The sequence below is a fragment of the Eretmochelys imbricata genome, chromosome 1 (assembly GCF_965152235.1).
Source record: "Eretmochelys imbricata isolate rEreImb1 chromosome 1, rEreImb1.hap1, whole genome shotgun sequence".
Taxonomy (NCBI): Eukaryota; Metazoa; Chordata; order Testudines; family Cheloniidae; genus Eretmochelys; species Eretmochelys imbricata.
This window is the reverse complement of record NC_135572.1, coordinates 48724651-48751588: the sequence shown is the minus strand read 5'-3', so window position 1 is coordinate 48751588 and position 26938 is coordinate 48724651. Positions and strand designations below refer to the sequence as shown.

Sequence of the window (26938 nt, the reverse complement as noted above, 5' to 3'; positions counted from 1 at the left end):
ACAGTGCGATTAATTTTTTTTAATCACTTGAAAGCCCTAATTTTGGCACATGCCTACACAGGTAGAATCATACATTAAAAACAAATCTTTAGAACTGGAAATAACATTTTAAACAGAAGTACAAAAAATGTACAAAATATTTGTGTTCTATACAATACAATAGTAGAAAATGTCTAAAATTAGTTTAAAAGATATTTAAAATTTGTTGACTAGTCCCTTTATATGAGGAGTCCAGCAACATTTAATGCTGTATTCTAACAATGTGAGTATTATTCCACTCCACCTAGAATATTTTTCTGAACAAGCAAAATGAAGGTATTTGAGCAAGTATATACAGTACTAGACAGCTTCAAACAGAATAAAAAGACTACTGTACAGTATGCATGAGCTTAATAAAATTACACAAAGGCCAGCAGTAAAATACAGAACTTCATGACAATGTTGATTATAAAGGATATGGTATATTAGGTTTATTACTAAAGTCAGTTTTATTACGACACCATACATATAGAAAAAAATTAGTCACCAGGGCCAGCTGTCACCATGTCAAATTGCATAATTGAAAACACTTATTAAAATTCAGAATCCCATTTTTCATATTGTTATTCAGTCTAAACTTTGCAAGATGTAAGATTGCTATTAATACAGTTTCCAAGGCCTGCTTTACAGGTATCCTGGAAAGAAAGAATTTTGTGGCAGAGAGACAAGTTCTCAGCTATCATAAGTCTTTCTTTGATTCATAATGTAATTACCAGGGTGCTCCCAGTGTCTATGGCAATGTGGATTCTCACCAATATCTGGAAGTGTCTACAAAATACTCCGAAATTTAGTCTTCCACCAAGTCATCAAGAATGTCAGTCATTTTAACCTCAGGAGCCATGTGTACTGTATGCAGCTGTTTCTCAAGAAGTTCTTCCATGATCAATCATTCAACGGGGAGATGATGTATGGCTCAACCATTGTTAACAGTGGCTGATTTTAAAAAGCTTTTAAAGTCATGACCCATCTGACACTTTAAATATTACCAGTAAAACGCACAAGATAAATGAAGACATCAAACTAACAAATTACAGATAATAAAAAAAATAAATCTCAAACTATGAGAGCTAAAGTGAATGTACAGCCTTGTTTTGTGTTAAAGCCTCCTTTGGAAAGAGATTTATTACTACTGATGGGTTTTATACTGAAATTTTTTTACCTGTAAAAGAACAGCAATAAGTCGAAAACATTTTAAGTAACAAAACAGACTGTGATTTAAGTAACAATATTCAAGTTTAGGATTTTTACTAACTGGTTTACTGTACCAGAAGATAGTGTACTTGCTTCAAGGCATAACTTGTAGTGTCAGATTTCAGTCATCTCCAAGTGAGATAGCAGCATACCCAGACCACTTTAAAAAAAGTACAAGTATAGCAACATTGGACTCATTTAGCACTTCCCACGGGAGGCTCTGAAAGGGCTTTACAAACATCAGTGAAGCTTCAACACTCCTGAGAGAGAGATTAAATGTTATTCCCATTTTACATATTTTTGGAAATAGAAGCACAGAGAGCTTAAGCAGCATGTGGCTGAGGTGGGAACAGAATTTTGATCTTCTGATTCCCTGTCCTCTGCCTTAACCACAAGATTCTATTCCCCCATCCTCAAATTTCTAGATCAACAGTTGGACCTCAGGTTCCCAGGACTCGGAAAACAATCTTTGATACTATACCCAGCTTCTAGATTCACAACAACCTTGTCAGTCCTCAAGTCTTGACCAGCCTCAGAAACATGTTTAAAAATACACTTAAACATAGATCAAAACAGATTGCAGCAAAACTAGTTTGTAACCCTGCTAGGCTTACTTGTGTGGACAGGGATCAAAGAACAGTTTTAAACATTTTTTAATGAAGATTGTTTGGCTTAACATAGTTGGCCAGAATTGTAAGAAAGTTCAGAAGTTGCAGCAAAAAGGTGTTTAAACATGATTCCACAGCCAGCGATAACAGGGCCGAACTTGGATCTTTACTGGAACACTGATAAGTTTCCTAACCAACAATTTGAGACCTATTCTCACATTGCCAAGTCTTCAGGAGAACCATGCTAATCACCTCGTCATCCGGGTTTAGGCAAAGCAAGCAAAGTAGCAATCACAGAAGAGTTCTGTACTCAGTGTGTGTTGCAGTAGTAAGCAAACAGACTTGGTGTTATGGAAAGAGGAAAGGAGGAGCCACACAATACCCACTGACAACTCTGCTTCCCATGGAGATGCCCTTTTCAAAAGAAAGAGGATCATGCTGGGGGATGGAAGAGTAAAGAACAGAGCAGAATCCCCTCCTGGTATCCTAGAAGACACAAACAACGAAGAGTTCCCTCACTCCTCCCTTCTCAAACTTCTCGCTCCTGCAATGCATTGATGTGCATTTGCATTCTCAGTTGAAAGTCTTATGATTTTTATACCAATTTCATGAATAGTTTTGGTCTTCCTTCTGATTCTTGAACTTGTGGGGTTCAACATATTCTCACAGAAGGATTTGTTAAAGATGGTTGTGGTGTCAGACTGCAGTTAAAAGCATCTACCGAATCTGAAAAATAGTAAGAAGAGCATGGTTTACAACAAGCCTACTAAGAAATAAACAAACCAGTAAGGCTCACCACCAAAGCATGAGCAAGAAGTGATTTAGTTACAAGTTTGAAGAGTAAAGAAGCTGAGTGCTCTAGAGCACCAAAAAGGAGATTAAGGGAGATTTTCAGAAGCACACAGGGCAGCTAGACACCCAACTCCCACTGAAAGTTAAGAGGAGGGGAAAAATTTTCCCTTCTTGGGATAAAAAGCCTTTGCTGGACAATTAGTAGTATTTCACATATTTAAAGACTCATCTCCTCTATAAAGAAAGGTTGCTTACCAGTAATTGTTCTTCAAGAGTAGCCTCTGGTATTCACAGCTTGTGGGATTTGACACCACTGAATTGCTGAGCTGCAGAACTGCCTTGAAAAGCCATGTCTGTTGGGGATTCCACAAGTGTTCCTGTGAGATGGTGACGCAGTCACCCTACTCTATATACAAGAGCATGCAGCTATCACCAGCAGGAGAGTGAATTTGTGTGGGGGGGTGGAGGGTGAGAAAACCTGAATTTGTGCTGGAAATGGCCTAACCTGATGATCACTTTAGATAAGCTATTACCAGCAGGACAGTGGGGTGGGAGGAGGTATTGTTTCATATTCTCTGTGTATATATAAAGTCTGCTGCAGTTTCCACGGTATGCATCCGATGAAGTGAGCTGTAGCTCACGAAAGCTCATGCTCAAATAAATTGGTTAGTCTCTAAGGTGCCACAAGTACTCCTTTTCTTTCAGCTTTTCAAGGTAGTTCAGTGCCAGAGGTGCCAGATCCCACAAGCGGGAATATCTAGAGGTCCTCAAAAAAAACCCAAAAACCACACAAGTTTGACAATTGTTGTTAAGCTCTGTTGCATCTCAGCCCACATTCTAATAGATCAGGCTGAACTGCGTGGCTATATCTGGGCCATGTTCTAGCCAGATTCAAAAACTGTGGAGGGAATTAGGCTAAATTCTCTAGATAGAATAATTTTAGCCTGATTAGAACATAGTTCAGCACAATATTCACAGGCCAAGCTCCAAAATATATATGAAAAGACAAGTCAAAAGGCTAAAGAATTTAATTATAACTGTCAAAACTGTTTCTCTGTCATAAATGGGGCCTTTGACTTAGTACAGTTTAGGGGTATGGTTAAGTTCCCAGGTATGCCACAAAATGGAATATGTTTTAACTGTGCTGTGGGGATAATGCAGAGGAGACTTTAGGCCCTGTTCACTTTTCAGCTGTAACCAAGCTCAGGACACATTTACAACAAGGTTAGAAGGTTTAGCATAGTTGGGATGTAGCCAAGTTTAAAGCATTGGACAATCCAGAAAGATGAGGGCTTAGTTTTATTTGTGAATTATGAGCAGGAGCATTAGTTTGTCACTGTGTTAGTTACAAATTGGCAAAAAAGTGAAGCTGTTTCTTGCTTCTCTCCCATCTCCTTTTCCTTATCCTCCTGTTGGTTTTTGATACAGTGGTTATAGTTCTAATGTGTCAAGAGTTAAAGAGCTTCTTTTTAAAGAAAAGTGGGGGAGGCTGAGAAGAGTATAAAGAAAGGGAAGAGAAGAGGAGGGAAAGATGAAATTGGGAAAAGTAGTATGGAACAGATGAGAGGAAAGGGAGGTACAAGACAAAAAAGAAAAAAGGTTGAGGAGATAAAGGAAGCAAGAGGAGAGGAGATGGGGACAGCCAGTCCCTCAAAATAACCTAAGGCAGAAACTCCCATCCATTTCTATTTTTCTTTTAAAAAACCACAAAAATATCATGTTTTAAAAATCTTAATCATAATAAACCTACAAAAAACACAGGAAAGCACTATTAAAGCTCACAGACAGCTCAAGTTTCTGTAATTAACCAAAACAAAGTTTTATTTCAGCTGTCTACAGCTGACATTGTGGGTTGCAGGTATGTGTGCACAAGTCATGCCATCCTGTAAAAAAGCAGGACATTTTGAAAAGATTGCAGAGGAGACACAAAGAACCTGCCAATAGCATGGACAATTACCTACTGTATGCACTCAACTTGGGTGAACATTTTTACAAATTTAGTCTTATAACAATGAAATATTTTTTTACAAACTAGTTGACAATTGGTTATGGGGCATTAGATTATTGGATTTAGAGAATTATTTATGCAACACCAAAAAATGTGCAAATTCCTTTGCAGCCCAAATAAATCATGCCATGATTTCCCTCCTCTCTGCCAAAGAACTTGCACTCTAATTATGGCTGTGATACAAGTGATTTTAATGATATGTGCATGGGTTAGAGCAGGAAAAGTGTTAAGAGTAAATATTACCTGAGCTTGGTTTTTCAAAGCCCTGTGTTGTATATAACAAAATCATTCTCTATGTCACAAAGATATGCTAAATGATGTTGGTTTTACATTGCTCACTGCACAGCTTCACCTTTAACTGAAGGTACACACTAATTACTGAAATGATGTAGGAGACATTTGAAATTGCTGGTTTAAAAAATGGAATTGCAGACATCCAGAATTTGTTTCAGGGGACATTTCTGAATTTTGTATAATCCTGATTTTAGATAATCAGAGTTCAAATAATTGGGGTTGAGTTACAGTATATTAAAAAGCAGTAACAGTAGGATTTTGTCTTGTATGATATCAACCTACCTCGAGGGAACACTGAATTTTCTGTCTGAAAAACTGTTCAAACGGACATAAGGTTCACTCATTTTTTCTAGAAACATAGTGATTATTTCCTTCTTTTCCGGACTGGTATTGGACAAATTCAAAACTTTCCCAGTCACTGCAACTGTGTTTTTGCTGATCCCAAACCAATAGAAGAAATCAAACAGGGCATCAGATTTGAACTCATAGGAAAAGCTCAAGTCTTCTGCGGTAACTAAATGGCTTTCTGGAGGGAAAAAACTCTTGACAACTTCTTGGAAATCAAACTGGAGGGGAAAAAAAAAAATTAAATGTTTAAAACCACGTAAGGCATGATCTCTGCCGCAAAGAGCTTACAACTTATACTTTAGATGTGACATCCTATTTTAAAAAACCCAAAACTTACCCATAGAATTTGAATCTGCAGTTGCAGATATGGAGACCCTGCAGCATTCTAATCCCCTATACCACACAGCTGTCTATCACTAGCGTCACTGCTTTGACATTTGACTCACTTTCCCCTTGCTTTCCTTGTGATTGGGGCGAGAGGGGGACACAGCGACGGTTCAGAAAGAGTGTTAAAGCAGTGACCCTAGCGATACTAGCAGGTGCAGTGATGCTTTCAAATAAACTTAATATAATGGGCAAGGGAGTTACATGAAGAGATATTTGAATACTGAACTCCTATGATTATAGTTCCTTTTTGCCCCTAGAGATGGCCTATATCTGTATCGTCAGAATTTCCTCATCCTTAAAACGTTAACCTGACAAACTTCACTTGTCCTAGATTTTTTGCGCCACGAAGACAAGACTGAAGGGTGAAAACTACATTAGCCTGACAAGCGTCTAATCTTACAGCAGCAAAAAAATTCAAGTTAAAGCTCAAATTCCATGCTCATGACTATACCATGGTCTTCTCAGTAAAAAATGTACTGAAACCACACATTTTAGCAGACTTCTGTAGAACATGAAGACTGCCTACTACCAACCAGATCTTACCCGTTTATAAATATGTACTTCATGGTGCAGATGGCCATGGGAGAGATTTTCAGATCTGCACTTCAGAAACACAGGATCAACTAGCTAATTGCTAATAAAATAGCTAATCCTATTTTGGGTGATAGACTATTTCCTAGTGCCTCATTCTGGCTTCACAGCACAAAATATACTTCTTAGAAGTTCTCTTGCCTGAAAGGATATTAATTGTCTTCCTAGCAAGGGACAGCATTATCAAAAGTATATTTGAGTGCAAACCTAATTATCAGAGCCTACATTTTCTGAATTGCATATACAGATGTGTGCATGAAAAACGTGCACATGCAATTACAGTGATTGTACAGGCAACTGCAAAAATGACATGCACAAATGGCTATTAGACATCTAAATAGTCATTTGTACACATAATTTATTCATGCACGCAGAGCACATATTTCTGAAATTCTAGGAATAATGTCTAAGGCCAGGTCTACATTAGAAACTTTTACCAGTATAGCAACGCTGGTTGGGTATGGGATTTTTTTGTGACATTTCTATACTGGCAAAAGCCCTAGCGTAGATACAATTATACCAGCACAAAAGTGTTTTGCCAGTATAGGTTATTTAGTTTGCCAAGCCAGTCTAAGTTGCACTGGCAAAAGCATTTTTTTGCCAGTATAAACTGCATCTTTCATAGAGGAGTTTGCCGTTGTAACTATAGCAACAAATCTTTTTTTAATGTAAACCTAGCCTAAGTATCAGATATGCATGACCTAGCATCACACATTTTGCATACACAATTTGCTTTGTGAAGTGCTGCTCATACATGATGGTATAAAACACTTAGTTGAACACGATGCCAATGTTTTCATCCCAGAGGAAGTTTTAAAAAGATATATACTTTTCAGTTCATTCATCATTAGATATGATTTTTTCCTTTTGAAAATTCAGAATGTTGGTCTGAACAAAATGAATACTGATTTCCTTTACAGAACGTTAAGCAATACTGGAGTAACATTCAACAAGTCTCAGATTAAAATGCTACAGTCAGGTTTCAATGTAATTCATTTATTGCTTTATGACCTTTAAGTCCTCTTGAGACTGTTGCAATCCACATAACACCCCCTATAATATTTTGCATCTCTGATTTTTCTTACAGATATGAAGAAACATGTAACCTGATATATAGTTAGCTAGGCCCAGATCCTCAAAAGAATTTAGGCACTTAACTCCCTTTATTAGCAATTAGCTAATTGATCATGTGTTTCTGAAGTGCAGATCTGAAAATCTCTCCCAGGGCCATCTGCAAAGTGAAGTACATTTAAATAAAAGCCATTAGGCATGTACATACCTTAGGATCTGGGCTTTAGTGACTACACATCTGGAGGTGAAAGACTTAAATAATTCCAACTAAGTTGAATTCCAAAGTTGACATGTAATTTACACAAATTGTATTCCTTTGAGTCATCTTTTTCTGTTACACTGTAATGGACTAGTGCTACTTTATGTTTCCACCCACTTTTAGTCAGACCGTATTCCTTTTTTGGGATGGAGGGGGCCTGGTGGGGATGGAAATGCCTAACACAACCAGCTTCATCTGCAGATCTGGTAATCCACGCTTTGCAAAAGATCATGATGTAGCTGAAATATAGTACTAAATGGAGTAGGCTACCTATGATTCTATGATTCTAAATGCTCACATATTGTTTGCAGTGTTGTTGTAGCCATGTTGGTCCCAGGATATCAGAGAGGCAAGATGGGTGAGGTAATATCTTTTATTGGACCACCTTCTGTTGATGAAAGAGGCAAGCTTCTGAGCTACACAGAGCTGTTCCTCTGTGTTTGGAAAAGGTACTCAAGAGAGTCACCGCTAAATACAAGGTGGAACAGATTGTTTAGCATAATTCGTTAACACAAGTTATAAGAGCCCATTCAAGGTAAAATGGCCAGTTAGCATCTCTGCAGTCATAGCACAAAAAAGGGGAGGTTAGTGGATTACAGACTATCACAATCAGTGGTAATAAGATACTGGATTTGTGGTTTATTACAACAAGCCGTAACCCACTAACCACCCCTTTCTTGTCCTTTCACTGCGGAGGTGATAACTGGCCACATCATCTTGAATGGTCTCTTACAATGCACATTATGTACAACATTAAAATACACTGGTATAATGTTGTTATGGTTCACAGTATTTTATAGATTAGCTTCATTTGCAGGAATGAATTTGGTTACCCTTTTGGGTACTCTCACAAGAACAACAATATTTTATGTCCTCTGCTCAATAGGATCCATTGAATGCTTTTAACTTCATCAGATTAAAAATAAATGAGGGCAAAATTTGACACTTACTTGCTAGGAATGTAAAACAAAACAAAAAAACCACTCCAAAACACAGAACTTTGAGTTTGGCAACTAAAGAACATCTGTTTATTTGCAAGTTTCCTCCAGAAACCATTTTGGTTTGTGCCTCACACAAGCCAAAAGGAAAGTTAATGTTCAGCACAAACAGCTTTGAGTATCTTATTAACAGCACATATCCAGGACTCACCCGCAGTTTGTAACTTTCTCCGAACACTGAGGATATTATTGTGTTCATTCCATGCTCTATCTGTCTTCTTATCTTAGGATGTCGTGTGTTCACGATAAATGCGTATGTTTTTTCTGAAACTGATACAGTTAAAATGTTACTAATTCCTACATCTGACATCAGCAATATTCATTAACATGCACTGAAGTCTTTAGACCAGTGGCTCTCAACCTTTCCAGACTATTGTACCCCTTTCAAGTGTCCGATTTGTCTGCATACCCCAAGTTTCACCTCACTTAAAAGCTACTGGCTTACAAAAATCAGACCTAAAATAGTGAAGTGCCACAGCCACGCTATTACTGAAAAATTGCTTACTTTCTAATCTTTACCATATAATTATAAATTAGAATATGAATATTGTACTTACCTTTCAGTGTATAGTATATAGAGCAGTATAAACAAGTCATTGTATGAAATTTTAGTTTGTACTGACTTCGCTAGTACTTATTATGTAGCCTGTTGTAAAACTAGGCAAATATTTAAATGAGTTGATGTAGCCCCTGGAAGACCTCTACATACCCCCAGGAGTATCCCTGGTTGAGAACCACTGATTTAGACCATTCTCTACCCATATCCCAAATATTACTGGCTGAATTTTCTTCTAATAAAGTTCAGGCAGGCCTTGTGCAAGAATCCCCACATAGGTCTGTTAATGCACATAAAACAACTGGATAAATGGTGTGATCACATCTCCCTGTAGTAGCAAGCCCCAGCAACTGGTAAAGCCTGAACAGCTATTTGGAGCAGATACTGGAGAACTCCTTTAGCTCCATGTTAGAAGCCTGTGGTTTTGGTGTCAAAGGTAACAGATTTGATCCTCTCCGATGACCCTGATATATGTATGTCTGCACCGCTCTTTAGGGAGCCATGCTGCCATTGGATCCACACCTATATAATAACTACTCCTGAGGGAATTCCATCCCAAAAAATTAAAAATTCTGAAAATTTTATTGGTCAGTAAATAAAAGTGAAGGCTCCAACATGGCAGTGGGGAGCACAGGTCACTGGCTGCACAGAGGTGGGAAATCACCCTGCCTCCATCCCACACACAGACTAGGAGGTGAGGTTGTACCCAACCCTGCCCCAGAAGCACCCCAGGGCCCTGCCCCTCTATGCCAAGTGCACCAGGTGTGGGCAGGCAGGGTCAGCCCAGCAGGATCCAAGTGTGCTGGGGATCCAGGTGTGGTGTGAGACGCAATCTGGGTGTGGGCAGCTCAGTGGGGGAGTCCAGCTTCGGTGGGGTGGTGGGGGGCAGATCTGAATGCACAGGGGCTCATGGGGAGCTTCTGGGTGCAGGAGGTGAGGCTTCTTGGGGTGGGCGGGGTGGGGGGGTGTCTGGATGCATGGGGGAGCAGCTCCCCATACAGTGACCCCTACCCCTACAGCTGAAGATTGAAGGTGCAGGAAATGGTGGGGAGAGGGATGAGGAGCTTCCTGCAGATGGGGGGAGATTTCTGGGGGTGGGTCTGACCCAGCCCCAACTGCTCTGTGCAGAGAAAGAGGAAGACCCCCTTCCGCCGCCTCCAACCCAGCCAGGACTAGCAGTTGAGCCCAGCGCTGATAGGAGCCACCAGCTGGGGCATCCCCATAGGCATAGTTTGATGGCCATCTTGGGGGATGGGGGTGACGCAAGATCCTTTGACTCACTGGCTCCCTTCCCCATACCTCGAGTGGTACCTAGGCTGCCAGTGCAGGGGATGGACCTGCTTAACAGGGGAGCCCCAGCGGCTGCCACCGAGGGGATGCCACATGCCAGGCTCCGGCTTCCCCTGCGCCCCGCCCCCATTCCTCTATCCACTTCTCTTCCCCATCCCATGCCCCTTCCTCCCCCACTTCCCTCTATGCGTATGCACAATGTGCCCCACTGTCGAAGTCAGTCAGTGGGCACCCATCAAGGATATGTGACAGTCTGAAGTTGACCGCAGCTGCATTGTAGGTCATTAGAAAAATCTCATTTAAAGAGATTGGCCACACAGTTGCCCTGTCCTGTTTGAAACCGGTTCAGAGATGACCACAGGTGCCTTGGCCGATCAAAACCTGGTGGACAAGTGGTTGGGTCAGTGACGAGGAGTGATTAATGACTGCTGTCACTGACCACACGTTGTGCCAAGCAGATTCCACAGTCTTGTCCTGCGGTGGCATAAATCACCATAAAGGACATCTAGAAGACAGGCCAGGAGGCGGGTGGTTGAAGAAGTCAGATTACAAAGGCAGGTTGCTATTCTCACAGATCTTGGCCACCAGCATGACAGAGACCTTCTCGCAGCGAATACGGGGTGGTGCTAAATTACCAAGTATTGGTAGCTGTGGCAACGGATTAGCCCATAAAGTCCTGGCAACAATATGCTTTGTTAAGCTCTAGGTCGATCAGCCTCATGTGAGACGAGTGATACCAGACGGGAGCACAGTACTCTGCTGTTGAATAGCAGAGGGCAAGGGCTGATGTTTTAAGCATCCAGGTGCTCACACCCCAGGTTGAGCTAGCCAATTTTCAGAACAACCTGCTCAGAGCACAGACTTTGGCTGCCATCTTCCTCAAATGGTTGCGGTATGTTAGTGACCTATCCAATGTCACACAAAGGTAAACCGGGTTTGGCTCATGCTGAAGTGTTGGCCACTGAGGAACACATTTAACTCGTGGCTTGTGCTTGCATTATGCAGATGAAATACACTAGAAATGGTCTTGGAAAAGCTCGGTTGCAGGCACCGTCGACTACAATAGTCTGGCATGAGCTTCATATCATCATTCAAAGCCGTGTCAATTCCTGAGCTTGGGAGCGGCTGCAGATGTCATTGGCAGAGATAAACTTGCACGAGAGTGTAGCTGGCAGGTTGTTGATGTACACGTTGAACAGCATCGGTGAAAGAACTGAGTCTTGAGGAAGGCTGTTGATCTGACACTTCCAAGAAGTACAGCAGCTGCCCTCTACCTCATCCCCTCCCCCTTTCTCTCCCCATTGTCCCCTGCCCCATCCCCCATCCCTTCTCTTCACCCGGCCCTCTCCCACCCCCTTGCCCGATTTCCCCCACCAGAGGCACTCACCCTTGTACCTAAAACAGGACGATGGTCACGCAGGGCACATACGTAGGAGGGGAAGATGACTGGCACTAGGACCCAGGGGGTTGTATCCAGCTGCAATCAGTGAGCCAGAGTGCCCACCCTCCCTCACCAGGGAGGAGAGAAACTGCCCTGTCCCATGTCCTCCGCTTCCTGCCCGGGCCCAGATTGTGGGGAGAAGGGCTGAATGAGCCGGAAGTGTGCCAGGGGATATGGAGGGTGGGGGTGGGGGGGAAAAGAGGCACAGCATGGGAATTATGGAGCCCCTGACACCCGCTCCTGGCAGGCTGAGCAGAGCAAGCCCTGGGCAGTTCGGCACTTTCAGAATTTGGGTGGGGGACAGTGGCATGTGACCCCCCCCCCCATGTCCTGCCTCTGTCTGGAGGGCAATGCCCCCTCTGCCTTCCAAACTACGCCCATGGATGTCCCCAAATCCTCCCCCAACACGGTGATTTACCTCTCCACTAGCTACCATGGGAGCCTAAAACAATGCGCACAGGCTTCTGGGAAAGGTGCATGACCACTCTTGCAGCTTCCCTTTACTTCCCTGTTGGAAAGTAATTTTTGTTGTGGGGAAGCAAAGAAATCTGTGGGGTGGCATGAATTCTGTGCACGCATAGTGGCGCACAATTCTAACCCACTACCATAGGGGGTAAAAGTATTAAAACCCAAACTGTCAAAATTAAATACTGCTGCATATTTTGTGGATTTTCTGGGAAACAATGCCTTGTAAGAAGGGTGTAAAACATTTTAGCCCAACTGAAAATTATAAGCAATTGAAAATGGTATTAGAATGGAAGCTGTCACTGTATCCCAAAAGAACAACACAATGGGCCAGATCCTATGCCAATCTACACCAACTGGAGGATCTGTCTCACCCTTTATTTTTAATCAAGCGAGTCTAAACACGAATAATGAAAAGGAACTATATAACATACATACCTTTTGAGGAATAATAATAGTTTGTTCTGACATTTGTGAAGAATACTAGTGGTCTGCTTAGTATAGTTTCTCGGAAGTCTTTATAATCCTGATGGCTGGTGAGTTCTACATCCCTGTTAAAAATCAATTACAACATTAGCAGCTACTCTCTTTGTAGAGTACATTCTTATTAAGCATAATTTTATTTTAAAAAAATCCAATTTGATTTCTACTATTCAAGTTTCCTTTCACATAAAACCATGGAGAAATGCAGGGGCTTGAACAAGATTCAGTTAGTTCATTGAGGATGTAGACCAACATTTTCAAACTCTAGTGGCTAAAGCTAGGCATCTAAGGGTATGTCTACACTACAAAATTAGGTCAAATTTATAGAAGTCAATTTTTTAGAAAGCAATTTTATACAGCCGATTGTGTGTGTCCCCACACTAATGCACTAAGCGCATTAAGTCGGCGGAATGCGTCCACAGTACCAAGGCTAGCATCGACTTTTGGAGCGTTGCACTGTGGGTAGCTATCCCACAGTTCCCACAGTCTCCACCGCCCATTGGAATTCTGGGTTAAGCTCCCAATGCCTGATGGGGCAAAAACATTGTCACGGGTGGTTTTGGGTACATGTTGTCAGTCGCCCCTCCCTCTGTGAAAGCAATGGCAGACAATTGTTTCACGCCTTTTTTCCGTGTGGGCGCCATACTGCTTTCAGCAGACGGTACAGTGGGACTGCTAACCATCATCGTCATCCACTGCTTCCGCTGCCCCTCGGCTCTCCTGATGCTATGAATCCACCTCGCAGGTCCTCTATATGACCGTCATCATCCACCACTTCCGTTGGCACTCTGCTCTCCTAGTGGTCTTGCAGGGCCACTTCTACTGCAACTCTGCTTGGCTGCTCTTGTCTCGCCATCCCACAGCAAGTGTGCAGCCCGCTCAGCTGTTGTGTCCTGGCAGCAGACAGTGCAGTAGGACTGCAAAACTGGTCATCCAACCACTGCTTTCCCTGCAACTCTGCTCTCCTGCAGACGCCATACCATGGCAAGCATGGAGCCCGCTCAGATCACCGCGGAAGTTATGAGCATTGTAAACCCCTTGCGCATTATCATGCAGTATATGCAGAACCAGAACCTGCAAAAGCAGGCAAGAAGGCAACGGCAGCATGGTGACGAGAGCGATGAAGACATAGACACAGACTTCTCTCAAAGCACAGACCCCGGCAATTTGGCCATCCTGGAACCCAGGAAACAAGCACAGACTGGTGGAAGCGCACAGTGTTGCGGGTCTGGGATGATTCCCAATGGCTGTAAAACTTTAGCATGCGTAAGGGCACTTTCATGGAACTTTGTGACTTGCTTTCCCCTGTCCTGAAGCGCAAGAATACCAAGATGAGAGCAGCCCTCACAATTCACAAGTGAGTGGCAATAGCCCTCTGGAAGCTTGCAATGCCAGACAGCTACCGGGTCAGTCAGGAATCAATTTGGAGTGGGCAAATCTACTGTGGGGGCTGCTCTGATGCAAGTAGCCAACGCAATCAAAGATCCGCTGATATCAAGGGTAGTGACCCTAGGAAATCTGCAGGTCATAGTGGATGGCTTTGCTGCAATGGGATTCCCTAACTGGTGGGGCCATAGATGGAACCTATATCCCTATCTTAGGACCGGTTTACCAAGGCAGTCAGTACATAAACTGAAAGGGGTAGTTTGCAATGGTGTTGAAAGCACTGGTGGATCACAAGGGACGTTTCACCAACATCAATGTGGGATGGCCAGGAAAGGTACACGACACTCACATCTTCAGGAACTCTGGTCTGTACAAACAGCTGCAGCAAGGGACTTACTTTCCAGACCAGAAAATAACCGTTGGGGATGTTGAAATGCCTATAGTTATCCTTGGGGACCCAGCCTACCCCTTAATGCCATGGCTCATGAAGCCATACACAGGCACCCTGGACAGTCATCAGGAGCTGTTCAACTATAGGCTGAGCAAGTGCAGAATGGTGGCAGAATGTGCATTTAGAGTTTAAAAGCGCACTGGCGCAGTTTACTGACTTGGTTAGACCTCAGTGAAACCAATATTCCCATTGTTATTACTGCTTGCTGTGTGCCTCAATATCTGAGAGAGTAAGGGGGAGACGTTTATGGCGGGGTGGGAAGTTGAGGCAAATCTCCTGGCCACTGATTACGCGCAGCCAGACACCAGGGTTGTTTGAAGAGCACAGCAGGGCGCGCTGCGCATCAGAGAAGCTTTAAAAACCAGTTTCATGGCTGACCAGCCTACAGTGTGAAAGTTCTGTTTGTTTCTCCTCGATGAAAACCCGCCCCCTTGGTTCACTCTACTTCCCTGTAAGCCAACCGTCCTCCTCTCCCCCCTTCGATCATCGCTTGCAGAGGCAATAAGTCATTGTTGTTTCAAATTCATGCATTCTTTATTAATTCATCACACAAATAGGGGGATAACTGCCAAGGTAGCCGGGGAGGGGTGGGGGAGGAGGGAAGCACGGGGTGGGGTGGGGTGGTGGATGAGGGGAGGAGGGAAGGACAAGGCCACACTGCACTTCAAAACTTATTGAATGCCAACCTTCTGTTGCTTGGGCAGTCCTCTGGGATGGAGTGGTTGGGTGCCCGGAGGGCCCCCGCCGCATTCTTGGGCATCTAGGTGAGGATGCTATGGAACTTGGGGAGGAGGGTGGTTGGTTACACAGGGGCCGCAGTGGTGGTCTGTGCCTTTCCTGCACTTCAACCATACACTGGAGCATATCAGTTTGATCCTCCAGTAGCCTCAGCATTGCATCCTGCCTCCTTTCATCATGCTGCCGCCACCTTTCCTCTTGATCCTGCCACCTCTCCTGTTGCTCCAGCCATCTATCCTCTTGCGCGTCCCTCCTGTCCTCGCATTCATTTTGTGCTTTCCTGGACTCTGCCATTGTCTGCCTCCACGCATTCTGCTGGGCTCTTTCAGTTTGGGTGGACTGCATGAGCTCAGAGAACATTTCATCGCTAGTGTGTTTTTTTCACCTTCTTATCTCGCTAGCCTCTGGGACGGAGATGCTAGTCACCGCACTGAAACATTTGCAGATGCAGGAGGAAAAAAAGGGAGATTAAAATTGAAAAAAGACACATTGGCCATTTAAAAGGAGGGGCTGATGTTTTTGAGTTAACGTGCAGCACAAACCCAACTAAACCCCTCCTACACCCAATTCTCTGGGATGATTGCTTCACTCCTCCCCCCACCACGTGGCTAACAGCGGGGATGATTTCTTTTCAGCCACAGGCAAACAGCCCAGCAGGAACGGCCAACTCTGATGTCCCCTTAATAAAATTCCCCTAGTTCAACCAGGTAACCATGAATGATATCACTCTCCTGAGGATAACACAGAGAGATAAAGAATGGATGTTGCTTGAATGCCAGCAAACACCGGGACCACGCGTTGCCATGCTTTCTTATGCAATGATTCCCAACTACGTGCAACTGGCCTACCATGGTAAAGTGTCCTACCATGGAGGATGCAATAAGGCTGCTCTCCCCAGAATCCTTTTGCAAAGGCTTTGGGAGTACCTCCAGGACAGCTTCATTGAGATGTCCCTGGAGGATTTCCGCCCCATCCCCAGACACGTTAACAGACTTTTCCAGTAGCTGTACTGGCCATGAATGCATCCAAAGTCTTCAGGGCAAATCAATCATTAAACACGCTTGCTTTTAAACTATGTATTATATTTACAAAGGTGCACTCACCAGAGGTGCCTTCTCTGCCTTCAAGATCCAGGAGCCTGGGTTGGAGGGTTGGGAGGGTATTGGCTCCGGGGTGATAAACAGTTCCTGGCTGTTGGAGAGAACGGTTTCTCCGCTTGCCTGGTGTGCGCTATCTTCCTCGTTCCCAAAATCCTCATCCCTGTTGCATGAGACTCTCTTGCAGGAGTCTACATACAGGTGTGGGGTAGTTGTAGGGGCACCCCCTGGAATCGCATGCAGCTCATCATAGAAGTGACATGTCTGGGGCTCTGACTCCAAGTGAGCGTTTGCCTCTTGGATTTTTTGGTAGGCTTGCCTGAGCTCCTTAAGTTCCACGCGGCACTGCTGCGGGTCCCTGTGATAGCCTTTGTCCTTCATGCCCTTGGAGATTTTTTCAAATATTTTGGCATTTCGTCTTTTGCAATGGAGTTTTCTGATAGCATGGATTCGTCTCCCCATACAGCGATCAGATCCAGTACTTCCCGTTCGGTCCCTCATGGAGCTCTTTTGCGATTCTGGGACTCCATGGTCATCTCTGCTGATGAACTCTGCGTGGTCATGCCACGGTGGCCAAACAGGAAATGAAACTCAAAAGTTTGTGGGGCTTTTCCTGTGTACCTGGCCAGTGCATCCGAGTTGAGTGTGCTGTCCAGAGCGGTCACAATGGAGCACTGTGGGATTGCTCCCGGAGGCTAGTACCGTTGAATTGCGTCCACACTAACCCAAATTCGAACCAGCAATGTCGATTTCAGCGCTAATCCCCTAGTCAGGGAGGAGTACAGAAATCGATTTTAAGAGCCCATTGAGTCGACAAAAATGGCTTCGTTGTGTGGACGGGTGCAGGGTTAAACCAATCTAAAGCTGCTAAATTTGACCTAAACTTGTAGTGTAGACCAGGGCTAAGTAAAACATCTGCTGAGAACTGCTGCAATTTTAATTTAGATGCACACCTATAGGCATCACCTTTTGAAAATGTTGCCAATACTGTAGATTTGCTTGAAAAACTCATGGTATTAGCTGTTTTCCTTAATGTCTCTGCTTCTGGAATTATGAGATTATGAATGATTCTCAACTTTCATTAAAATAAGTAAGTTTCTAGCCTTCATAGTTAGAGAAAGATTGGAAAACAACCCCAAAGACTCAATAACCAGAGGGTAAATAATAAAACCCCTCACATTTGGCTTTAAAATCATGTGATTAAAAAAAAAAAAAAACCCAAACAACTAATCTCATGCTTTTGGGGAGATTGACTCATGGGTTGTCTTTTTTGTTTTTCAAATAATTAAGTTGGGCCTTATCAAAGGCGCTGGAACTAAGGGCGCTGCTGCATCCCCTGGCTTGAAGTGGTTTCCATCATATACAGGGCTCACAGTTTGGTTCAATGGGTCTCAGTACCCCCACTAGACAAACTGTTCCAGCATCTATGGGTCTTATCTATACTTAACAGCCACACTGGGACAGCAAAAGCACCTTTTTTATAGGTGGTATAAGATTATTCCTGTTCAGTGAACAAAAAGCTGTAACAGCAAAAGTACTCTTTGACCAGTGTAACTGCATCTACACTAGGATTTTTGCCAGCATAGCTATGTCATACAATAAGTTACCTCTCCCAACCAAAATAATTATGCCAGCAAAACTTTGAAGTGTAAACCTGGTCTTGCTAGTTTTAGGAGATTGTAGTTTTCTTCCCCCGCCCTTTCTTTTTCCTACCAGAACTAAATAAGTCACTTTTTGGAACATGCAGGGATACACTGCAGGATGCGGGACAGATACAGGAAAGCTGGGCTGGGAGGCAACAGAACAGGCTGCACACTCACATGAGTCACAGTTCTGGCTTAGATCCCTCTTGTGGAGAGTTGGGTATTACAGTGGAGTTGGGATAGTTATTTTTCTCTTATGAGTTTGTAATCTATTACCAGTTACTTGCTAGCATGCTCAGCACCATACAAGATACAAATAAAGAGCCTCTACTAGACATTTATACCATTGTGAGTACACACAAAACCATCAACTCCAAATCAAAACTACAAACAGTTCAAGTAACTCACAACACATTAAGGTAAGAAATTTGGGTGCCAAAATTTGGGATCCTAAGTCCAAGTGTAGACAGTGGCCTGATTTTCCATGGGTACTGAGCACTGACAAATCCCACTGAAGTTAGAACACAAGGTGCTCAACACCTTTGAAAATTAAGTCACTAGTATTTAAGCGCCTGAATATGGATTTGAGACTAACTTTAGGCACTCAGCTTTCCCAATTTTGGCCCCAGTTAATTTCCAAAGGCAAGTGCAACCTACATTTTGAGAAGAGACAAACCAATTTAACAAATCACTGAGCAGGTGCTTCTCCCTCTGTACTTGAAAGAATCATCTAATTTTTGCACTAATTATTTTTAACTAATTTTGGGTTAGTTTCCTCCCCCAGAAAAAGGATCATAGAGGCACCTACATGCAAGGTGCAGAAAATTTGGGAGCAGATTCAAATTGGGAGGCCACCAGGACATAGGAAGGGAGGGAGAAGTGTTAGACTCTAGGAATGAGGAACTCAAAGTACCATTCAAATTCCGCTGCAATCCATAACTGCCCTGCTTATCTTTGTATGCAGTGTTAGACACTAACATTCATGGACTGCACAGAGACACTGGATTTATTATTTATTACAACAATCTGTAACCCACTAATCCCTTATTCTTTGTTCTATGACTGCAGAGATGTTAACGGACCCCTCCACCTTGAATGGCCCTTTTAGAATATGAGCTAACTACCTATGCTAAACAATTTGTTCCACCTTGTATTTAGCTGTGACCCTCAGAGTACCTTTCCCAGACCCAAAGAGCTGTGTGTGGCTCAAAAGCCTCTCTCTCTAACCAACAGAAGTTGGTCCAATAAGAGATATTAGCTCCCCCACCTTGTCCCTCTGTATCTTTGAACACTCAAGAACAAGGGTTCTGTTTGTTTTGGTTTCTACTTTGTAGACCTTTAATTATTTTTTTTTACCTTTATGCTAAGAATTTGCTTTGGACTTGACACACCTAACTGCAATTTTTCTGTTTCCAAACTTTCCAAGTCCTGCTCATTTAGAGGTCCCTCATTTCAGCCTCATTGTAAAGGCAGTTTTGTTTTGTTTAAGTATCGTGTTCTTTTGGTGAAAAAAGTTTGTTTTGTTTCAATGGGCCTGTAGTGAGGCAGTGTGGCTCCCCTCCATCCCGGAGAGGGACGAGCCCTTCCGGGTATCAGAGTGGGCGGAGCTAGGGAGCTCCGAGCCCACCCCTCAGAGGGTCAGGCGGCGCCCCGGAAGTATAAAGGCTCGACCTCCGAACTCACTGGGAAGACAGCTGCCGGGGAGGCTAGATGCCTCCAACCTGCCCCACACCCGGAGGACACCACCGTGACCCAGGTAACACCCGAGCGGGAGTTTGGAAGTAGCCCGGGGGCAGATGACCCTGGTCTGGCTGCAGCACTGCCAGAGTCTATACCAGTGTGTTGCAGCCAGGATCCCCACTGACATAGCAGCAGGTCTTCTGCCACTGCTAGGGTCCCAGGCTGGGACACAGTGGAGTGGGAGGGCCTGTGTCCCCCTGCCACAGAACTCGTGGGTGGCAGTCTCCCCCTCTCTCAGGTTCTTTGGGGGCCTGGGCTTATTGCTACTCGTGCACTGCTACTGCCCAGCCCCTGCTTGAGGGCCTGATCACTTGACTCACTGTTGCCCCGCCCTGACCTAGGGCCCGGGTTTACGGTGCTTATTTCCCTTGGTGGCCCTTGCGGCAACTGAGACGCCCGTGGCCGGATTAAGTCCCCCTAGACATCACCAGTGTGTAGTGAGGTGTTGTGGCTCCCTGCTGCCCTGGAGAGGGACAAGCCCCGGCTAACCTCTTTACAGGGCCATTTGACAGATCTGCTGGCCCCATCCAAAACCACTGCTCTTATTTGTACACTCAAACCCCAATAACTTTCTATTACCATTTTACAGAGATTTCCATAGAACTACATGGCTACCTTCTTCCACTCCTCCCAGTGCCAGAGATCATGGTGCTCTCATTTGGTTTCAATGTGCCCTTTACCCAGGGTTTAGAGGTAGTACCACCTTTCCCCCCTGGGCTGCAGCTCTTTGAATTTTACTCCAGAGGGAATTCTGCATCAAAATGTTAAAAATTCTGTGCCAAAAATAATAATAATTCTGCACCTAGTATTTTAAAATTCTGCAAAATGCTGCATATTTTATTCATCAATAAATAAATGTGAAGGTTCCAGCCAGGGCTGGATTATGACATTTTGAGGCCTTAAGATAGGTCAAGTGTAAAGAGGCCCCATACCATAAAAAAAAAAAATATATCATCATAGAAAGGACATCGACTATATAAAGATGAAAGCTTTATATCTGCATACATACAAAGGTAAAGTTGTAAAAATAGAATAATCTATCTAAAACAAATGTCTTGCAATATGCCTGTTTGCATTATAAAATAGTTTCAAATTAACATTTTCATCTGATTTCTTAATGAATAGATATGAAAACTTTATACCTATAGCAACACAAAAGCAGTTAAAGTTACACAGACCAGCTTACTTAATGGAAGCCATACAACCTGCAGTAGGTCTGTTTGCACATCATAAAAGAATGTTTTAAATTTCAGTGTTAAAATGAATGTGATTTTTGGAGAGCAAAGTCATTGATTATGTCCTCAAATGATAAGCTACCGAGTTTGTCACTTTCAATTGCCAAGAAAAGCGGACCTCTCTTCCCGTTTGCGTCTCTTATCCTCCGTCTCCCTCACGATGACTAATCTCAAGTAAACACCTTGGGCACACAGAGTGACAACAAGCTACATGCACAAAAGAGATGGAAAAAATTAACCAGGAAAAAAAAAAAAAGACTGGTAATCTCTAGACAGGCAGTGAGAAAACCTAGCTTATATTTAAGCAAATATAATATTATAGGCTTTAATAGCCTATAAATCAGGGGTTCTCAAACTGGGGGGGGGGGTCAGAACCCCTCAGGGGGTCACAAGGTTCTTACATGGGGAGTTGCGAGCTGTCAGCCTCTGCCCCAAACCCGCTTTGCTTCCAGCATTTATAATGGTGTTAAATATACTAAAAAGTGTTTTTAATTTATGGGGGGAGGAGTCGCACTCAGGCTTGCTATGTGAAAGGGGTCACCAGTAAAAAAGTTTGAGAACCACCGCTATAAATCATACAGTAACTCCTCACTTAACATCCTCCCGGTTAATGTTGTTTCACTATTAGGTCGTGGACCTATTAGAGAACATACTCCTTTAAAGTTCTGCAATGTTCCCTTATAACATTGTTTGTTTGGCTCTGCCCATCCGGTGCTCCTGTCAGGGACTGGGTTGGGGCACACCACCACACCCCTACCCCAATCCCCAGCAGGAGCCCTGGGCAGGCAGAATGGGGCAAGCCCCCGTGCCCCAACACCGATCCCTGGCTGGAATGCTCAGCAGGCAGAGCAGGGCAAGCCCCCACATCCTGACCCCGCTACACGCCTGCTTCAACCAAGCTTCACAATCATCATTGGTGAGTACAGTATTAAATTGTTTGTTTGCTGTATATGTATAGAATGTCTTTTGTCTGGCAAAATTTTTCCCTGGAACCTAACCCCCCATTTACATTCATTCTTATGGGGAAATTGGATTTGCTTCACATTGTTTCGCTTAAAGTTGCATTTTTCAAGATAAGTAGGATGTTAAGTGAGGAGTTACTGTATATGTACATAGTTTGAAATAACTTGCTCACCAAGTACACATATCAAAATATTCTGAGTATCTTCCTTCACTTCACTTCTCTCAAAACCCTCTCTATCTATCCTTTCATCAGCACTCTCGGTATTTATTGTGAAGGTTCTGAAAACGGAAGAAGGGAAGCCAACACAAATGTATCCTCAAGATCCACTTGACCCAAGTCCATAAAACGATCACCTGCAGACTCAATCACGTGAAGCATGGGTAGCGCATGAAGCAGAAAATGGCACGCGCACTAAAATACACAATTGTACATATGTACAGATCGAAAGAAGAAAACACATTAACACCTAAGAAAACGAAGGAAAACAGGAGCGAAGGCACTATATGGCTGTGCATGCTGGACTGTAAACAAAAGATGGGGGGCCTTCTGGCTATTACTAGCCAAGGGGGACGCTAAACAGGACATCACTCCTAGGACAAATCCAATACGAGTATGAGCTTGGCAGGACTGCTTCACGACACTGCCATCTCTGGCCTCACATTTTCCCCAATTTTATCAGCAGTGAGATTATTTATCTAAATAAGTTATGAAGGCACAGTCAGAATTTTACCTGCAGCACCTGGCCAACAAAACGCTGCCCTAGAAGGCTGATAGCAGACTTACACCTAGAATTACTAATTTTACAAATGCAATTAGCAGGGGGGGGTTTTCAGCCCTGGCTGCCCGTCTATCAATAATGAACAATTAGTGAAGGGTAAGGGTATGTGTGTAGCCAGATGTGTATATTTGTCATATTTGAACAAATGTGTCTATATTTAAAGAGAATCTTTTCCCCATATCGCTTTTATTTAGCCTTTATCTTTGATAAAATTTGAAATGGAGTCAAATTTTTTAGAGCCCCCTCATGTTGTGAGGCCCTGAGCTGTAACTTAGTTTATGCCTTAAACCGGCCCTGGCTCCAGCAGGGAGCAAAAGCCACTGGCTGTACAGAGGTGGGAGATCACCCTGCAGCACCCCGGGACACAGACTCGGAGATGAGGCTACACCTGACCCTGACACAGCGCAAGGGTTGGGACTGCCCCAGAAACACCCTGAGGCCCTACCTCTCTATGCCAGGTGTACCAAAATAGTGAGCGAGAGGGACAGAGTCTCGCACGTCCAGCCCTGATCCATGTGCGGAACAAGCAGGCTCAGTCTGGCAGGATCAGAGTGTGGAGGGGCTTAACGTGGGGGGATGCAGGTGTGAGGTGAGAGGGTTCTGTGAGGGATGATCTGGATGTAGACAGCTTGGTGAGGGGCCCAGGTGTATGAGAGAGCGGGATGCAGATGGGCTCGTTGAGGGGTTCCATATGCAGGGGAATGGGATTCTGCAGGGGGGTCCAGGTGAAGTTGGTTAGGGCTCAGTGCAGGAGGGGGGGTCTGGATGTGGGGGATGAGGCTTGGTGGGGAGTTGGTGGGGTGGGGGTCTGCGTGCAGCTGGTTGGGGCTCAGTGGGGTGGGGGTCAGGGTGTTCCAGCACTTGTGCCCCAACGAGCCCTTCACCTGGAACTAGGGATGCTGCCACAGCCCCTGGCTTGAAGGGGTTTCCATTATATACAGGGTTTACAGTTAGGTTCAATGGCTCTCAGCACCCCCACTATATAAACTATTCCAGCACCCCTGCATTTGAGTGGGGGGTTGAGTGTGGGGGAGCTCAGTTGGGGATGGTCTGGGTGCAGGGGGCTCTGGATGCGGGGGGGGGGTTCTGCAGGATGGGGGCTTGGGTGCAGTGGCAGGGTTCAGCATGCATAGGGGTTGGGCAGATGGATGAGCAACTCCCCATACAGTGATCACTTCTCCATGGGGGCAGGAGGAGATGCAGAGCTTCCTGTAGCTGGGTGAGGTTTTGGGGGGGTCTAACCCAGCTACTCCTTGCAAGAGAAGAGGAAGTCCTGTTCTTCCCCCACTTCTCCAGGACTAGCAGCTGAGCCCAGCAGATGGTAGGTGCTAGTGGCTGGGACGTTCCTAGCCCCATGCTCATTTACCTCTCCGCCGGCCAGGCCCCGAAGCTATGCACCTGTGTTGCTGGGGAGAGGCATGACTGCTCTTGTAGCTTCCCTTTGCTTCCCCGTCATTTGTCTGCAAGGGACATGAATTCTGCATGTATGCAGTGGGGCAGAATTCCCACAAGAGCATAACTTACACTCGCCTTAGGCCCTTTGTCCCCTGTCCTCCCTGCACCGTGAAGCTGCAGTGCTGGACATGCGCTACATGCCCAGACAGTATGAAGAGAGATTAAAAAGGCTGTGACTGTTTAACTTGGAACAGAGACAACATGATAGAGGTCTATAAAATCTACACTGGTGCGGCCAAGGTAAATAAGGAAATGCAATTTATTCCCTCACATACACAAGAACCAGAGGTCACCTGATGAAATTAATAGGCATCAGCTTTAAAAACAAACAAAGGAAAGGCAGTATTTCTGCACACACCACAGTCAACCTGTGGAACTCATTCCCGGGGGATGTTGTGAAGGTCAAAATTATAACTGGATTCACAAAAGAATTAGATAAGTTCAGGGAAGTAGATCCATCAATGGCTATTAGCCAAGATAGTCAGGCACGCAACCCCATGCTCGGGATAGCCCCTAGCCTCTGCCTGCCAGAGCCTGGGACTAGAGACAGGGGAGGGATCACTGGCTGGTGTCCTGCTCCCTTCATTCCCTTTGAAGCACCTGACACTGGCCGCTGTCAGAAGACAGGATACCGGGCTACATGGACCATTGGTTTGCCCCGGTGTGGCCGTTCTTGGAGTCCAGACAGCACCCACATCGGTCCCCTAATGTCCCACCATTGCACAGGGCAGGGGAAGGGCCCCTGGGAGGTGAAGTCTGGGGCAGGGAGCCTCCTTGTTAGCGTCCCCAGCCCGGCGAGGGAAGGGGGGCGGGACCCCAGCAGGCGATGTCGGGGCGCTGCAGAGGGAGGATCCGGGACGGGGCTCCCAGGGGAGAGGCCCCCGGAGCGGGCGGGGCTCGGTACCTCTGGAAGTGGCCGGTGAGGCGGCAGCGGCGCTGCCCGTCGTGGTGCAGGGCGCCGTCGCTGAGCACGGTGAAGCCGCCGGCGGGCCCGTGGCGCGGCGGGCGGAGCACGGCCAGCCGGTCCCCGCGCAGCTGGAAGCAGTCGGGCTGCAGCAGCAGCAGCTGGCGCAGCGGCAGCAGGGCCAGCTCGCAGTCGCAGGTCCGCGGGCCGCGCAGCTGCCCCGCGGAGATGGGGCTCGGGCTGGGCTTGGCCATGGAGAGGACGCGGCAGCAGCCGGGGCGGGAAATCGGCCGGGGCTCGATGCGGACGGCGGGGCTGGGGGGCCGGGCTGAGGCTGCGGCTCGCAGGGGCGAACCTAGGGCCCAGGGTGCTGCCGCCCCGCGCTGCTCCCGTTGTATATATCCCCCAGCAGGCTCCGCCTCTGGCCGGAAAAACAGCCAGCAACCTGGCGCAAGCCGCCGCCGGCGAGTGCCGCTCTCCCCTGCAGCGCCCCGCCTGGCTCCACAGCCTGCCCTGGCTGCGCCAGCGTGACCGACAGCCCCGCGGGCTGCCTCGGCCCGGCCCGCCCAAGGCACGTCCCCATCGGCCCCAACACTCTCCATTGCCCTCTGCTGTGCCCTGCTCCCCACACGCTCCTCACCAGCTGGGCTCCTCCCCTCACAGGCTCGCCAGCGGGGCATAGCCAGGCCCAGAGGGCCCTGGTGCAGGAATAGGTTCGCCCCTCGCCCATGAGTCTGAAATCTAGCATTTTGCTTCCCTTTCCCATCGTGGAAAATCAGAACATGTACCCCTGTTATCTGAACAAGACGTAGCTCATCTACACACACACACGTTCTGTTTACACATTTATACAGAATGCTCACTGGCAGTGATGTAGTGCTAAATTTTACAGTGCAGGAGCCTTGCAGAAGTTACCTCAAATTGGTAATTCTGTCCCAAGTGAGATAATCTTCAAAATTTTGTCTGTGATATCATAAGGTAAAGCTCCCCTATTGAAAACCTAACAGTTTTCCAGCTAAATTGTATCTGATTGAAAGTGTGCACAAGAGGAATTATGAGACTTCAAACATTAGTAATAAATACATATATTGTATCAACATAAAACATCTGTAAGTCAGCTTTTGGATGCCAAACTTTAAGTAGCAGGGCACATCAAAAGGTTTTCAGTCACCAGTGTATGGTTCTTGTTTCAAGTTGGTACAACACTACTGGAACTAAATTAATGCAATGAAGTGAGCTGTAGCTCACGAAAGCTTATGCTCAAATAAATTGGTTAGTCTCTAAGGTGCCACAAGTACTCCTTTTCTTTTTACAAAAGGGGAGTGATTCAATGGGGTTCAAGAACCCACAGTTTTGCCCATGAAAAAACTTGCAATCTGAGCACAAAGAGCATTTGCTTTGCATTCACCAATCATGTGGCCGGGCACCAAATGCAAACAAGTGTCACAAACATTCAGACCACTTTTGAAAATGTGGTCTCTGTGTCACAGAAACCAAACAAAAGATCCATACCGCCATGCAATTAAAACCAAAGTACATCCTCAGTGCTTTTTGGAGATCTTGATAACTAGCCCATTTTGCATTACTAAGACAGGACCTTATGATATGTCTGCTTCCATAGCATAGAAATGTTACTTGATCTAGATAAAAAGCCAACCCTGGGAATTGTGGGGGACCAGACAGGAGTGCAGCTGGGGGTGTGGAGTGCGGGAAGGTTTCACAGAGG

The 26938-nt window shown here is 45.2% G+C and overlaps 1 protein-coding gene across 2 annotated transcripts; it reads right to left on the bottom strand.

Moving 5' to 3' along the window:
* MEDAG (mesenteric estrogen dependent adipogenesis) lies at window positions 1–25598 on the bottom strand. 2 transcript variants are annotated; one of them, XR_013345106.1, is made up of 6 exons: window positions 25213–25598; window positions 12777–12889; window positions 8738–8856; window positions 5215–5498; window positions 2225–2564; window positions 1–1490 (listed from the first exon to the last, which is right to left on the bottom strand). XR_013345106.1 is itself a non-coding variant. In XM_077810017.1 (5 exons), exons 1-5 carry the CDS (start codon window positions 25464–25466, stop codon window positions 2546–2548), a joined length of 789 nt encoding a protein of 262 aa, XP_077666143.1. In that variant the 5' UTR covers window positions 25467–25598; the 3' UTR covers window positions 1–2545. The 2 variants fall into 2 exon arrangements, 1 of the variants encoding a protein (XP_077666143.1); XM_077810017.1 differs by having other exon boundaries at window positions 1–2564.
* Window positions 25599–26938: the final 1340 nt, after the last annotated feature.